The following is a 14,919-nucleotide window of genomic DNA, read 5'->3' as shown; positions in this document are numbered from 1 at the left end:
GCCCCTCCAGTGAGCAAAACAATTAAGCCTAACTTTTATGTCACAATCTAACAATTAATTTCATGTAACATTCAAGATGCTCGCTAATCTACGCTCGGCCGCTGGCCATTCACATCTTCATTATGGTTTTTCGAAGTACATTATTGCACAATCATTCAAGAGCACAAGAGTTTCTGACAAATACGAATCCTTAGAAACTGAGTACATGATAAAAATATTAGCCAGACCCACATCAAGCATATCTACAGGTCGATTTCCACAAATGCAGCATGAAACTTGACCGGAAAACCCATATTACCATAGTCAAATGCCCCGCTAGCTTAGTTCGTTTTCCTGGTCTCCATTCCCTGCTTCAAGGACTCCAACCTTTTCCTGCACAGTTATTGCAATGCTATTGAGGATAGAGGTCTATACATTAGTTAGACTGTATGATGACAGGTGACGGCTCATCAAATATGAATCAATAGGCATGGTCGTGTGGATAATACACAGATTTAACTACAATGAAAACAAAAACAAAACTGAACGAGTAATGGATTATAATTCATCAAATACCGAATCTATCAATCGATTATTTACACATTCAAAAAAAGAAAAAGGAAATCTAGAAAATGTCATCTTTTACCAGTAGATACATGTGCAGTAGAGAGCAATCAAGTATTGGTTGTCAACAAAAACTCCTTTCAAGAGTACTCACAAAAATGCAGTTATTTGCAAGATAACTTACTTGGTATCTGCAAGGCGACCATGCAAACTCCATCTCTGGCTAAATCCGTCTATGCCTTCAAGTCCACTAGCAAGAATCAAGCGCCTATAGAAACACAATGAGTTCGAAAGTCAATTGATGCTTAAGCTTCATATAAATATTGGGGAGAAAGCAAGACATACTAAAACAATTATGGTTCTTTAAAGCTAAAAAGACAACAATACCAGTGTCACCCATGGAACTGGGTAACCAGAAGACTGTTTAAGATTTCAAATATAACACCGGAACATGCAACTTTTAGATCAGTTAGCTCTCTACAAAGCTTGTCCATAGAACTTCAAAAAGGGTATAGCTTAGGCAGACAACCAGGAAAATCTTACTTGGAGCTAAAGCTTGTACACAACTCTGGAAATTTGAAATTTTTGTAACCCCTGAAACATAACTAAAGCAAAAACAGTGCAGCAAGTCAAACTAACCATTCCCATCGGCAGATGCACAGCGCACATGAATGTGTAAATGCAAATAAATCAAGGAACCATTATCTTGTCATAGGGCCTACGGACCGAAAGATGACCTTATGCATGCACTCTAGAATTTGGAGGCATTAAGAAGTTAGAATGTAACTAAGGGACGATATTTCAAGAAGGGGAAGACAGAACAGGGCTGTAAGAGTACTAACAACAAAGCAAATAAGGTGGAAGCTAGGCTGACTGGTGAGGCCTACAACTCATTGCTTAGAGTTTAAAAAACTACATGATAGTACGATTACCAAGCAAGGACCCCTTGACTAACCATTTGAGAACATACCTATCTAATGATGTGACCTCTTTTTCGAGCTGAGAAGCTCTTCCTTTGCTTCATTTAAAGGCATTGATAACCCTAATTTGCACTCACTGTCCTGAAGTTGTCTTCGTAGTTCTTTATCCTGCAATTCAGTACAAACAAAAATGAAACAGCAGAAAATCAAATTCTCAATCCTACCTCAATACAAGAAATGAACATTGGAGAGATGCAGAAGATAAAAATCATAGTAAATATCTCACCCTTTTTTCAGCGCACTGTTTATACATAACAAGCTCATCTTGACAGAAAGGCTCAATATCATTGATTTGCAGACCTGCAGTATGAAGCATAATCACTACAATATACTACGTACCAACAAAACTTTATGGTCCAAGTCAACAAGATAAGATCTACAAGTTACGGCGGAGTTGTTCCAATTTCCAACAAGAAAGTACCATATCATCATAGGTATCTATGTGTCAATTTTTCCAACATTCAAGAAACTGATTCAGCCTATGTTAATTTTTAGGATGTAAAAAGGGAAAATGCACCAAAAATTCAATCAACTTTTAGCATGTGCATGCGTAGATCCACCATTGGCATAGACTGGAAGAAGTTGTTGACTTATACATACTGAATTTAGGGGTTATTGACAAGGAGTATGGATATCCCCAACTCCAATTATTTTAAATGCTTAACATGGAGATGGCTACAGACTAGGAATTTGAAATACTTTCATTCTGAATTTTGGAAAAAACAGTTTCCTCAATCTCACAACAGAAATAAAAACCCAGAACTTACACAAAAATAGATTCCTCAAAACCCCATCACACGAGTCAACACCTTCCAGCACATGAGAAGCAATTTCTGGTGGAATAATTGGTGATGGTGGGCCTGTCATCAGGTCATCAGCCGACCAAAATAGTTTCCTCCATACTTGGCTGTGAATCAACTGAAGCCCAAAAAGGTAACAACAAAATCCTGATTATAAGTCAGTCACAATAATCATTGCCTTGAAAATTTACCATCGTTTAAACAATACAAAAAGGAAATAACAAAAAATAAAGAGATATTTCAGGACATGAAGTGTTTCGATTGAGGTAGATACTCAAAGCAAGAGCTCGTTGTAAATTGTACAGGCAATAAATAAATAATATGATACTCGAAAAAAACATCATCAAGTAGCTGTTTATAAGAAATGGTTATTCTTTAACTCTTAATGAATTCAATAATGTGGAACAACCCCTTATAAACCATCCATCAATAAATTAGAAAAATTAGTAAAGTAAGATGGAACGAGCCCTTGTCGAAGAAAGAGTTCCCTTTTTTCAATTTCCATTTCCATTTCCAAGCCACTGGAACAAAAAATCTCAAAGCATCAAATAGCCTATGGAAACTGATGTTTCAGCATATTGCTACATATAGGCAAGTATAATAGAGAAAGAAATCATCTTGAGTGTAAGGAATTTTAGACAATGCGGGAAAATCAGACCGCTACCGCAGAACACTAATAGGTTTTAATTTTCATCAAACTAACGCTTATGAGAAGTAAAAATTGTCACAACGAACACACATAAGCTAGAGAGCAAGGTAGCAGTTTTTACACATACCATCCATGGCTGCTTTCTTGTTTTTGACTTTCGCCGACCAAAACCCGAAACCCAATACAGACTTAAGTGCCTCAAGTCAGCCAACCTGGAATTCAACGAGATGAAAGAAAATTGAGTAAAGTATACCTGTTGGAAGCGTGGGTGGGGCATTTCATCAAACACCTTGCGGGCATTGTGAGTCATGTCCAAAACCAATCAAGGCAGATGGTAGAGAAAATGTGAAGAGAAGAACGAACCGGAAGGTTGTAGCGGAAATGACAGCAAAGATTGATCAAGCTACTCGTGGAGGTGAAGCGACTTCAATCACCAGAGACTGGTATATATTATGGAGGGAGAGAGCCGTTAAGATCGTGAAAATGTGGTTTGCACCACTACGAAAAGTTGGTAAACTAATATTCCACCGTCGCTCGTTTTACGATGAAGATAATATCGTTTGTTAAAAATATATATATTAACAGTAAAAAAGTAAATAAATATATTTTTAATGTTTTAATTTTCATCTTTGATATCAAATTTAAAGATAGATAATCATGAATTCTTGACTAGTGGGGGACTAAGGGAAGGACAATCTGTTTTCTTAACGTAAGTTTTCTTTTGCATGACGCATTGTCGATACTCGTCAATGAACCAAAACAGATAGGCTTCGTTGGGTATAAAGAATTCAATTGAAATGGAAAAGCAATTATTTACCAAAGAAAAGTTATTCGTGGACTAGAAGGGAGAAGTTTCTTTCAAGTATTCTTTCGAGGAAATTGTAGTAATGATTTCTCAACTTTAATTCAATTGGAGTAATGATCTCTCAACTAAAGATCAGTGCTCATTGGTCTCTTAACTCATCAAAACATGCAACTATGATCATTTTCGTTTACTTCATTAAAACTTGCGTCACTTTATCGTGATAATGATCCAAATATCAATCAAATCACAGATCCGAAGTTGTATAGCATGGTTTCAACATGGTGAATTGTCTTCTCTAAATCTCTGTTCATTTCTCTTGTACGAGAGTATCGAGTGCTTTGACTTGTTGATGGCTATGAGCCTTGTCCAGAAGATTTTCTCCATGATAATGGTGGCACTCTTTCTGACAAGACTAATCCTAATGGTGCACGAATCAATTACGACAGAAGTGTGCTGATAAAATATAAGGAATCTGTGTTAGTACGTAAGATAAAATATTGCATTTAAGTTTCTCCAATATTTCACATAAGAATCGGATGGATTCAGGTTAGTATTCCAAGCAAGGTGACACATTTTACAAGCACCACACTTTGTTTATCTCAACACTTCATAACATAGACTGGTTGAGAGTAACAACAGTTAGACATTCTTCTAAAGCGTACAAATCAAGCAATACTCAAGGTTTTTTTAGGATCATCGGTTAATACTAGCGTTGTACTGTAGCAATACATTCTTCTAAGATTATAAAGGTACTCGAATACGTGTGTGATATGTGTTTAAAACGGTATTTGAAGTCTGAAATTCAGCAATCTCTGAGACATTGGAACCTTCGTTGCAAAAACCAAGTTACCCCAAGCCCTCAATTGGACACCCCCAAACTATTTGAAAGTTGAGCATGGCAGCCGATATACTGTCCCAACACAAATACTAGAACCGCTTGGAACTATGTCAAGTTCAGTGACATTTTCTTGCAGTAAGAGCACTGAAACAGATTAAATTACTGGTGCTAAACTTGTCGTTGCAATAAACAACAAAGTAAACACAAACAAGATCATGTAAAAGGGAAAAAAATCGAAAAATAAGTCGAGCAGAAAAAGTGCACGACTAGAGCCTGTGAACCCTAAACTTCTTACAGAAGTTGTGATGCTGTGTATAATAATTGTTCCAACAAAACCTATCAGTCGAAATCTAGAATAATAATCTGTATTTGGAAAATGAGTTTTACATTAGTTATAATCACGTAGTGAGTTGAAGATGAAGGTGAACCTGATAGTAGATAGGGCCGATAGATGCATCGGCAACAACCCAATGTTATGCTTATTCAATGCCCCAATAGTGAACCTAGTGAGCTGAACGTGAAGGTGAACCTGATGAATAAAGATGATTGCAAGACTGAATCACCTTATGTCATTTAGCACATCAAAACAATTTATTACCAATTCTGGCTCCAAAACCCGACTTGCATTCTGTCCATATGAGCATGGGAAACAAGGTAAATATCATAATATTGTAATGCACCGAACAGAATACGCTAACTCCTTTTATCTTACTAAATGTGGCCAAACAGCTATGAATTCCTAAAGCTACAAAACATCTTAACAGCGGTCTTGCAGCCAAAATACTGTGAAGCATCTGTTGATGGCCATCAAACTATCTTCTCATTGAGGGCCTTTTGCGCCCAAAAGCTTGAGATGCCATTAGTGCCACCTTAAGTGGCTCTGACGCAGTAAAACCCTGAGCCACCATCAGGTCGTGTACCCTATGAGCATCCTGCACAAACCCACCAGCTATAAGCCCGTTTATGATCCTCTCAAACTCCTCTGAACCCAATTGATCCTTCTTAGCCTCCAATACTCCCAAAGCTTGGAGTGCCTTTTTCTCGACTCCAGCTTTAGCATACATATCAAAAAGGCCTATATGAACTTTCAGAGGAGGAGCCTCACCCTGCTCGGCAATTTTTCCCAATAGCTGCTCAGCCTCACCAACTAGCTGCAATTTACCCAACCAATCTATAAGAACGGAGTAAGTGGCAACTCCAGGCTCAAATCCATCCTTTTCAAGCTGCATTAACAGATTCAGCGCTTTATCCAGTAAATTCTTTCTTTCGTAAGCAGCAAGCATGCTTGCAGTGCATCTGTCATCAGGCCTGTGCCCAACTTTCATCATGTAATCAAAGTTGCTCCTTGCCTGGTCAGGGTCACCAGCTTTCCCGTATGCTTCGACAAGCAGTGTACAAGACTCCAATGTTGGCTGGAACCCTGCAAACTGCATAATATTGGCAATTCGTCCAGCTCCACCAATATCACCACGTTGTGCAAATGACCGAAGCAATGCCATGAAGATTTCTTTTGTGGGTTGGATATCTCTTGCTTCCATCTCTCTCATCAACGACTCCCCTAATTTTGGTTGGCCAGCATTTACATATGCCATGATCATCGAATTGTAGACCTTGACATCAGGTTTGAAGCCCTGGCTCCTTAAGCTTTCGAATGCTCGTTTGGCACCGTCAAGATTGCCTACCTTGCTGTACATGTGAACCAAACTAGTGGCAGTTAAAATATCAGGTATGATACCATTTTGATTCATCTTCTTCAAAATTCTCTCAGCATCTTCGAGATGGTTCTCTTTTGCATGGGCATCAATGAGCATTGAGTAATCACGAATGTTTGTCTGGAAGGATTTCTCATCCAATACAAGTTCTGCTACCTACAAAACAATTCCCATATACTCAACACCTAAAAATGAAATACATATATCTTATCAAGCCATGTACATGCATAAACTCAACTCACCCCACCATATCCCTAGAATATTTTCATCAAAACAGTATATAACCTCTTACATTATTTTCATAAAATAGCAGCAGATAACAAATCCTACATTTTGATAACGAATGCAACGGATATAGCAAATAATATCCAACGAAGGAGAACAAAAAACGAGTGTAGTGTGTACCTTGAAGTATAATGCAGTGTTTTGCTCTTTCAACCTGTTAAGCAAATTGAGCCAATCAACCCGACTAGGATGAAGTAGCTCTACCCATTCAGCTAAAAGCGGAGACTGGTCATCCGCCACATTCGATTGAATAATATTCTCAGTAACCAATTTGCATTTTCCGGATATGGGTTTCGGTTCCTGAGGCCAAGTGATCTCTTCAGCCTCATGGATTCTATTAGCCACATCAACCCACTTGGGGTCAGACAGATCAAGACCATAAATGTTGTACTTGATCTTCCCTCGCCTCTTGGGAAGCGAAACAACCTCAGACTTCACCTCTTCCCCTGTGGTTTCACCATGCATTCCCTCTACTTGCTCCCCTGCTTCCTCCGCCTTCTTGTCCTCCTCTCGAAGCCGCTCCAAGCTCTGATAAAACTCAGCCTCCTCCATCTTCTCCTGAGCCCACTTGAACCTCAGCTCCCTAAGCATATCCCCTCGAATTCCGACTTCACCGGCGAATCTACACATCTCCTTCACCTCCTCTTCCTGCAAAAACCCCTTCATTTTCTCCTTCTTCGCTTCCCTCTTCATGTCCTCCAACACCATATTGCTCACCTCCCACACCGTCTTCCACAAATCGTCACTAAAATCACCCAATGGCGTCGACCCTGACGTGCCCAGCATCTGCTCAATGCCGCCCTTCTCCATCTCCGCCACAACTCTCTCCACAATAATCAACAGCATGCCGTCGACGGTAGCCTTATCGGAACCCGGGTACGATTCGGAGAGCTTCTGCCGCATGATCCACACGAACCGGGACAAGAAATCGTTAACGGCTCCGTCTTCCTCCTGCTCGGAATCCTCGGAATCAACCACCTGAGCTTGAGCAGAGTGTATGAATCGGTGAAATGGAGAAAAGGGTTTAGGGAAATTAGGGTTCTTGATGGGTTTAGAGCCGCCATAGCTCGGTGGACGAAACGTCAGAGGAACTGGGTCTGCTGCTATGGTTGTGAAAGCATAGAGCGATCGCAACCTTCCCCTGATAACTGAAGCATTGGTTACTGCTTGCCTGGAAATCAAGTGCCGCAAATTCATTTCTCAGAGAAGAGAGATGCTGCCTGCTGAGAGCTGTGAGGAGAGGGCTTTTGGGGTTTTTACCTTTAATTTTTTTTTTTTTTAAATTTTCGTAGGGTTTTGCTCTCTGTTCATGGGTTATTACTGATTTGCCCCTTAATCTGTTCTTTAGTCTCACTTTAATCTTCTTGTTGTAACGCATATGTCTTGGTGCAGTTAATTAACCTCTTGTTCCATTGAAATTACTCTACACACCCAAAAAACTTATTTTTCACTTTATTTTTACACAATTTCAATATTGAATGCCTATAAATTTAAAAAAAAAAAAATTAGTGTATTTAAGACCAACTCCAATAGTGAGCTAAAAGCCAAATTACCCTCTCCCAAACCCAACACAATTCAAGGGGAAATTTTGGGCTAAATGCTAAATGCTAAACCAAGGCTAGATTCTGCCCAAAATTTAGCCACAAGAAATCGGTGTGGGCTCTATTGAACCAAGTGAAAAGGGCGTTTGTGCGCCAAACGCAACCCACCCAATTGCCCAACTCGCACGATGCGCAACCCCTCAGACAGTGAGGGCCCCGCCCATGTGGGCCTGTCGGCCACGTCTCGCAGCACCTCCAACGGGTACTTCCATCCGATGGTCATGATCTACATGCTGTTGGTTAATCCAATAGCCTAGATTCATTTTTTTTTGTTTTTATATTTATATATTATTGAATCCAACGGCTGAGATCGAATATAATCAAATCTAACGGTAAAAAAAAAAAGATCTAATGGCCCATATTTAAATCCAACGACTAAAATAATTAAAAGAAATTATTTAACTCAAAATTCACCCAAAAACTCTATAAATACCTATGTATTTGTTCAAACATCCAAACAAAACTCAATTTTCTCTACAATTCTTCCAATCTATCTTTCTACCATTTCTTTCCATTTCCAAATTGTTTAACATGGCAAGAGAGCATATTAGAGGTCATAATTGGAGCTGTGAGGAAGATGTTGCTTTTATGCTTGGCATGAGTTTCTGTTAGCAAAGATGATACAGTTGGCACAGATCAAAATAAAAAAGTTTTGTGGGATAAAATCATTGCAAAGTTTCAAGAAAACTGCAACGGCGATGGGCGGGATGGTGGTGGTGTTTATGATCGGTAGAAGACTATCAACAAAGTATGCACTTTATGGAATGGAAGCTTGGAGAGAGCCGTAGTTGGCATGCCTAGTGGAAGGAGCGTCATAGAAATTGTGAGTTTTGTTCTTGATATTTTATTTGTCATGTACATAATATTAGTTTGCAACTAATTATTTTTATGTATTTTTTGCATAGGGTGACAAAACACTGGAAATTTACAAGATAAGAGTAACACCAAAAAAATCAAGTTTTTAAGTTGCAACATGCTTGGGACGTCTTTAAGGATTGTCTGAGGTGGGGAATTGATGCGGACCAGTAATGCAGAAGATTATTTCAACGTGAAGCCGCACAGACAATTGTTGGAGATGAAGGTGTCGATGAAATGACCCCATCTCCTTCTTTTGCAAGGCCTCCAGGAAGAGATAAGCAAAAGGAAGCAAAGAGAAAAGGAAAGTCCCAAGATCCGATGAGTGGACACTTTACTACCAGAATTGCAAAATTGAATTAAACCCATAGCACTCGCCAAGAAGAAAAGACCCTGAATGCGTTTGCAAATGAAGGAAATCTCAGATAGGTAGCAAGATAGGTTTGAAATTAATTTGATAATGGAGGACCTCAGCAAATACACACTAGAGAGGAAGAAGTTCTTACGTGATAAGCAAAATGAAATTTTGCAAAAGTCTACCTCAAGGAGTATGTTTCAAGATGATGAATCCTCTGAACCCTATATCCCAATTCAGTCACGAAGTCCTTCACCAAGTGAAGATGATGGATATCATTATTAAGTTTATGTAGTGTATGAATTATGTGCTATATTAATTAAATTTATTAATTGTCGTTTGTATTAAGTTTATGTAATTTATTAATTATGTGGTTTATGAATTATCGGTCGTATTAAGTTTATGATTTTTCAATACTTATCGGAATTAATTTTTTTTAAATTAAAATGTTCATAAAATTAATTTACGATAGTCTATATATTTAAAAAAAAAATTTAAGAAAAAAGTTAACCTAAGTTCATTTTTTAATAATCCCGGCCTAAAATTTTAGGCCAAAAAAGTTGAAGTAAAAAAACTGTTTCTGAGCTACAAGTTAAATTTTTCAGACTAAAAAATTTGGCTTTTAGTCCAAAGGTCTCACCCATTCATGTATAAAAAATGGAAGTAAACGATAAAATATATAAGAGAATATGCATACACACACCCATCGTTTTGTCGCCGAAGGTTTTAGACACCCGCCGTCTCTTTCATTTCATCTCTATTTTCTCCGTCGGCCCCTAAAGATTTCTATCAAATTTCGATCCATTCAAGTCGCCGTCGACAGCCCGACTTCACTCTTCTCTCCGTCGTCTTTCACTGTCGAGCCACCGCTGCATTACTTTTCCGGCCGTTTTGCAGGTACAGTTTAGATTTCTTGAAATTTTCTATTTTTCTTTGGTTTAAATTTGGCGACAAACACAAAATATTTCTGAAATCTTGTAATTATAAGCATTCACTGGCGATTTGATGTCTGTGCTATACAAAACTGTAGTAAAATCTTTCTGGGTTTTTATAATTTGCATAAATGAATTATTTCTTCCCAATGAATTTTGTAATTTTTGTTTGCATAGTTTCACTTTCTCATTGTATAGGAAAGCATCATTTGCGATTCGAATCTCGGTTAGGGTTAGAGAAGTGAGAATCCACTCTTTCATAGGTGTGGCTTCATGCTTTTTCAATGGATTGGCTTGGCATGAATATTTAGGGATGGATATTTGTTCTTGAAGTATTTCTTAAAATGGGCCATTTTAAGGATGGATCACGGCATTGTTGTTCGATTTTTTGATCGCTGTGAATTAGATTTGAATATCTTTGATCTTCATTTTCATCTGTTCCGTAAAACATATCATCCAAGTAACTACATGGACTTGAATCGACTTCTGGAATAATGCTGAGAAGTACGATACAGAAGTAATGACCATTTTAGTTCACTTGTATGCTAGTCGGACTGTAGAGTTTAGGGTTATGCGTGATTTGACCTGGTTTGGAGTTTGATTCTATGTTGGTTTTGAGATGCTCAGGAAGGTCCTCAAGAGGTCAGCGGTAAGCGTTGCTTGTTAGAGTTTGACAGAGATGAAAACGGTGGTGGGGATGGTGGTTTCCAATAAGATGCAGAAATCAGTGGTGGTGGCAGTGGACAGGCTGTTCCATCACAAGCTCTACAACCGATATGTGAAGAGGACCTCCAAGTTCATGGCCCATGACGAGCACAATCACTGCAACATTGGCGACCGAGTATGTCCCTGTCCCTGTCTCTGTCTCTCTAATTATTTAATTCTTATTAATTTCATCATAAGCAAACTATTTCATCAGGTTCGATTGGATCCCTCGAGGCCTCTGAGCAAGCGCAAGCATTGGGTTGTGGCTGAAATCCTCACCAAAGCACGCATCTACCAGCCTCCTGTACCATCAGATTCACCTTCAGCTTCAATTCAGTCTAATTCCTAAGGTATTGTTCATTCCAACTGCTATTATGTTTCCTTTCTTCAACTACGATTAGCTCTTTTTTAGAAGTTGGTTCGAATACTCCATAGTTCACCTTTTTCCCTAAACCCTTTGCCAACACAAGACTCCTAAATGTAAGTTTTGAAGTCCCAAAGCATTTTCGAGACAAATACGAACCATTCTGACATTTAGAACTATAATCTCTCCTTCATTTTTTCTGGCAGGTGAAAATTTTGATGACCGTCCTAGAGTTTGACAAGACGTTAGATTTAGCCAAATCCAAGTTCCCGGTATTTTTTGAGTATTTTGTTTGTATGGGTGAATGTTTTCTCTTACAATCCAGAACCTAATCGTGTACTGAATTTTCAAACCAGATACTCTGGATAAATCCCATAATTGCAATCAATGTTCATTAAGAGAAGTCTGTTTTTTTTTTTATGGAAATTCAATATTTACGTTGTGATACTCTTCAAACAAACGAAAAATGTCGTCGTACTCCCACTTTCACAATGTAAAGTATGACAGTATGATTGGAGTATACTTTGATAAATTTCATCGACGCCTGTATTCATCTCCACAGTCGCCTATCACTTGAAGGAGATTCTTCCCTTTCTTTGTGACTTCCTTTATGCTGCTTCTATCTTCCTCGTCAAGAGTAAGCGAAAACACATGCGTTGCAGTCCTGGATGTGTTCCGACAACCCGAGTCTAACACCTACCATTGATCCTGCCACTGCCTGCTGCAATTTTAACAAGCCAAACACACACAAATCATGACTTAAACTGCAACTGATGTAAAACAATTTTTGAGGTTAAACAGAACCCGAAAACTTCTGATTTAGTAGGCGAACTTTACCCGATCTAGAACGTATTTCACAGTAACGTTGGCGATCGAGACCCCGTGTTTAGTAGCAATGGCCTTGATTGTCTGAAGAAGAGCTTGGAAAAGGCTCCAACCTCCCCAGGCATCGACCATCTGTCACACATTACAAATGGAGTAAGAATGGATCGAAACAGATAAAATGCGCATAACATATTGATCGAGTTCAAGACTCCATACCCGTTTATACTTTTAGAGGGAGGGAGTATTTAACGGAGGCCTGGCAAAAGGAATGTTCACGTTGGTATTGAGGAACTTTTCCGATAATACGTTGGTATTGAGGAACGTACTAGAATAACAAAATTGGCTGAGAGAGAGGGGGAGAGAGAGAGAGTGAGACGTTATAAGTTTGACTCCCGTAAGCTGACAAAGCTCCACCATTTTCTGTTGAGGTCGCATGTCGACAATAGAATGTTGGACCTGATTACATTGTATGAACGTGATTATAAAGCACAAGGAGATGCACAGCATACTTCCATGAGAACAATCAAGATTCCAAACAAATATACCTGATTGCTTACGACAGGAATCTCATTTTCTAAGGCGACCGTCTTAATTTTACCTGCGAACCAGTAGCTGAAGTAATGCAATCAAACCTTGAAATGATAGTCGACGTTTAAGTTCAAGTTACAACAGTAATACAACAACCTTCTTCTTTCAAATCTGTAAGGTGCTTTAGTGCGTCGAGGTAACTAGTATTTGCATAATCCCACCTATCTCAAGTAGAAAGGCAAATTCACCCTCACAAGTCATTCACTTTATAATCACAAATCATTAAATGGCAAAAAGAATTCAACTATCAGCTGACACATCATGTAATTTATATACAATATGATCTAAAAAGATGACATTTCTAACATCACCCTTATGGCCTTACCACATTGGTTCTCGTGAACTAAGTATAGTTCTCTATACTTAATTTTTGCAGTGATGTAATCGTTGCTATTAGAATTTTTGCTCTACCATGTCATGTTGTTTCTTGTATTAGACCGTTTATATATGTAAAGATTATCATATTTAATACCTTCGACCCTAAGAAGTTGAGGGCCGCAGAGACCAAACCAGTCTAACAAAACCCTAGTGAAAACAAGAAAAACGTCTTACGTCACATACTTCTCCAAAGCAACCGATCTACCAGTTGAGAGTTGTCTCACATTGGTAAGGGACAAGGTTTGCTATGTGCTTATATGATCTTAGGCTACTCCCCATATTGCCAATTGGTTTTATGGTGGAACCTCAATTTCATCATGGTATCAGAGTAGGTTGTCTCACGTGTGAAGCCCAATAGTTACATGCGCTCCACATCATCCAGTTGTTGCTCACGTGTATGCTTGAAAATCCGCCACACGTGCGGAGGCGTGTTGAAAGTTGTCCCACATTGGTGAGGGGCAATGTTTGTTATGTGCTTATATGATCTTGGGTTACTCCTCATATTGCCAATTTTTTTTATGGTGAAACCTCAATTTTATCACTACCATCACCAAACTCAAAAGAAAACCAAATGCATGCACCAGCATCAGCACCTGCTATCATCAAACTGATTTGTTTGTTTATTTACCATAGAAGTATGTCATCAATCATCAAACTCTGAATGGTACTATGGCTATCTGTTTCCTTATGGGGCTATTTAATATGCATAAATGCTGCAGAAATTGTTCTAATTTTTATGGATTCATATGATCCTTTTTTAGATTTTTTTAATCTGTTTTTGTTTCTGCCTGTATGAGGGAATACTAGGACATACAAATAAAATATGTCTCTTCTAATAAACCAACATATGAAAAAAATTTAATAATCATTGAGATGTTTTCTTCCATCCATGAATGAAACTACAAGCTCCTCTCTTATTGATAGGCATGGGAAATATGGTCAAATTAAGTTATCCTCCATAATTGATGTTGACAAGGCTTAAAAAAATAATCAAAACCAACGAATATAGAGAATTTTACACTCGTAATGCAGAGAACGTTACTATAGTATTCACGTGACTGTCTTTAGTCACGTCATTCTTTTGTTGTGATACAACTATTGCTGTAATGTCTCGTGAACTATTTGTGCTTATGTATAGCTTTTGCAATGATGTAACCATTCTAGTTTCTATAATAATGTAACCGTAGCTGCACAACTCTTGTTAAATATCTGCAGCTTTGGCTAACTTTCATATTGATGTAAGCGTTGTTGCAGTTTTCCCGTGAACCATATGTGGTCCTGTCTGGCTTTTACAGTGATGTAACCGTTAATCTAGGATCTCTTGTGAGTTTGTTGGACTATGTCCCGTCTTGGTCTCTTAAATAAGTTAATGTCGAAATTTTTGGGATTCATACCGAGCCAATCCAACACCTTTCGATACGAGAATCGAGATTACATATTCAGGGGTTCGGGAATCCCGAACAAAACAGAAAAAAAAAAAAAATATATATATATATATATATATATATATATATATATATTGGTTGCATACATGTGTGTGTGTGTGTGTGTGTATATATATATATATATATATATATTGGTTGCATACATGTTGAATGTTGAATTTAAGTAGTCTGATAATAGACTATATTAGAAATAGATGTATGAAATTAAGTTGTTTGGAACTTTGAAACATCAATTTGACTTGGTATGAATGAATTAGTA

General features: G+C 38.2%; 2 protein-coding genes and 2 pseudogenes across 3 annotated transcripts; 1 reads left to right on the top strand and 3 right to left on the bottom strand.

The window, feature by feature from the left end:
• Positions 1–77: 77 nt before the first annotated feature.
• On the bottom strand, positions 78–3,772 carry LOC103954204 (annotated as a pseudogene).
• Positions 3,773–5,187: 1,415 nt separating this feature from the next.
• On the bottom strand, positions 5,188–7,880 carry LOC103954206 (pentatricopeptide repeat-containing protein At5g39710). The gene is made up of 2 exons (XM_009366009.3): positions 6,733–7,880; positions 5,188–6,483 (listed from the first exon to the last, which is right to left on the bottom strand). The coding sequence occupies exons 1-2, from the start codon at positions 7,807–7,809 to the stop codon at positions 5,428–5,430; spliced, it is 2,133 nt and encodes a 710-aa protein (XP_009364284.2). The 5' UTR covers positions 7,810–7,880; the 3' UTR covers positions 5,188–5,427.
• Positions 7,881–10,123: 2,243 nt separating this feature from the next.
• On the top strand, positions 10,124–11,827 carry LOC103954207 (30S ribosomal protein S17-like). 2 transcript variants are annotated; one of them, XM_048569430.1, is made up of 4 exons: positions 10,124–10,320; positions 10,987–11,196; positions 11,275–11,410; positions 11,631–11,827. In XM_048569430.1, exons 2-3 carry the CDS (start codon positions 11,035–11,037, stop codon positions 11,407–11,409), a joined length of 297 nt encoding a protein of 98 aa, XP_048425387.1. In that variant the 5' UTR covers positions 10,124–10,320; positions 10,987–11,034; the 3' UTR covers position 11,410; positions 11,631–11,827. The 2 variants fall into 2 exon arrangements, with proteins under 2 accessions (XP_048425387.1, XP_009364285.1); XM_009366010.3 differs by having other exon boundaries at positions 10,125–10,320; positions 10,983–11,196.
• A 131-nt stretch (positions 11,828–11,958) lies between these two features.
• Positions 11,959–13,167, bottom strand: LOC103954237 (annotated as a pseudogene).
• Positions 13,168–14,919: the final 1,752 nt, after the last annotated feature.

This window comes from the organism of the source record quoted next, unplaced genomic scaffold, assembly GCF_019419815.1.
Source record: "Pyrus x bretschneideri cultivar Hongxiangsu unplaced genomic scaffold, Pyrus_bretschneideri_v1 Contig5, whole genome shotgun sequence".
NCBI classification, from domain to species: domain Eukaryota; kingdom Viridiplantae; phylum Streptophyta; class Magnoliopsida; order Rosales; family Rosaceae; genus Pyrus; species Pyrus x bretschneideri.
This window is presented reverse-complemented; position numbering and strand designations above follow the sequence as displayed.

Excerpts from the sequence above, each read along its gene's own strand:
- LOC103954206 (XM_009366009.3), bottom strand. The coding sequence starts at position 7,809 with ATGAATTTGCGGCACTTGATTTCCAGGCAAGCAGTAACCAATGCTTCA. Across the intron at positions 6,484-6,732 it reads ACACTGCATTATACTTCAAG|GTAGCAGAACTTGTATTGGA; the intron begins GTACACACTACA and ends ATTGTTTTGTAG.
- LOC103954207 (XM_048569430.1), top strand. The coding sequence starts at position 11,035 with ATGAAAACGGTGGTGGGGATGGTGGTTTCCAATAAGATGCAGAAATCA. Across the intron at positions 11,197-11,274 it reads ACTGCAACATTGGCGACCGA|GTTCGATTGGATCCCTCGAG; the intron begins GTATGTCCCTGT and ends CTATTTCATCAG.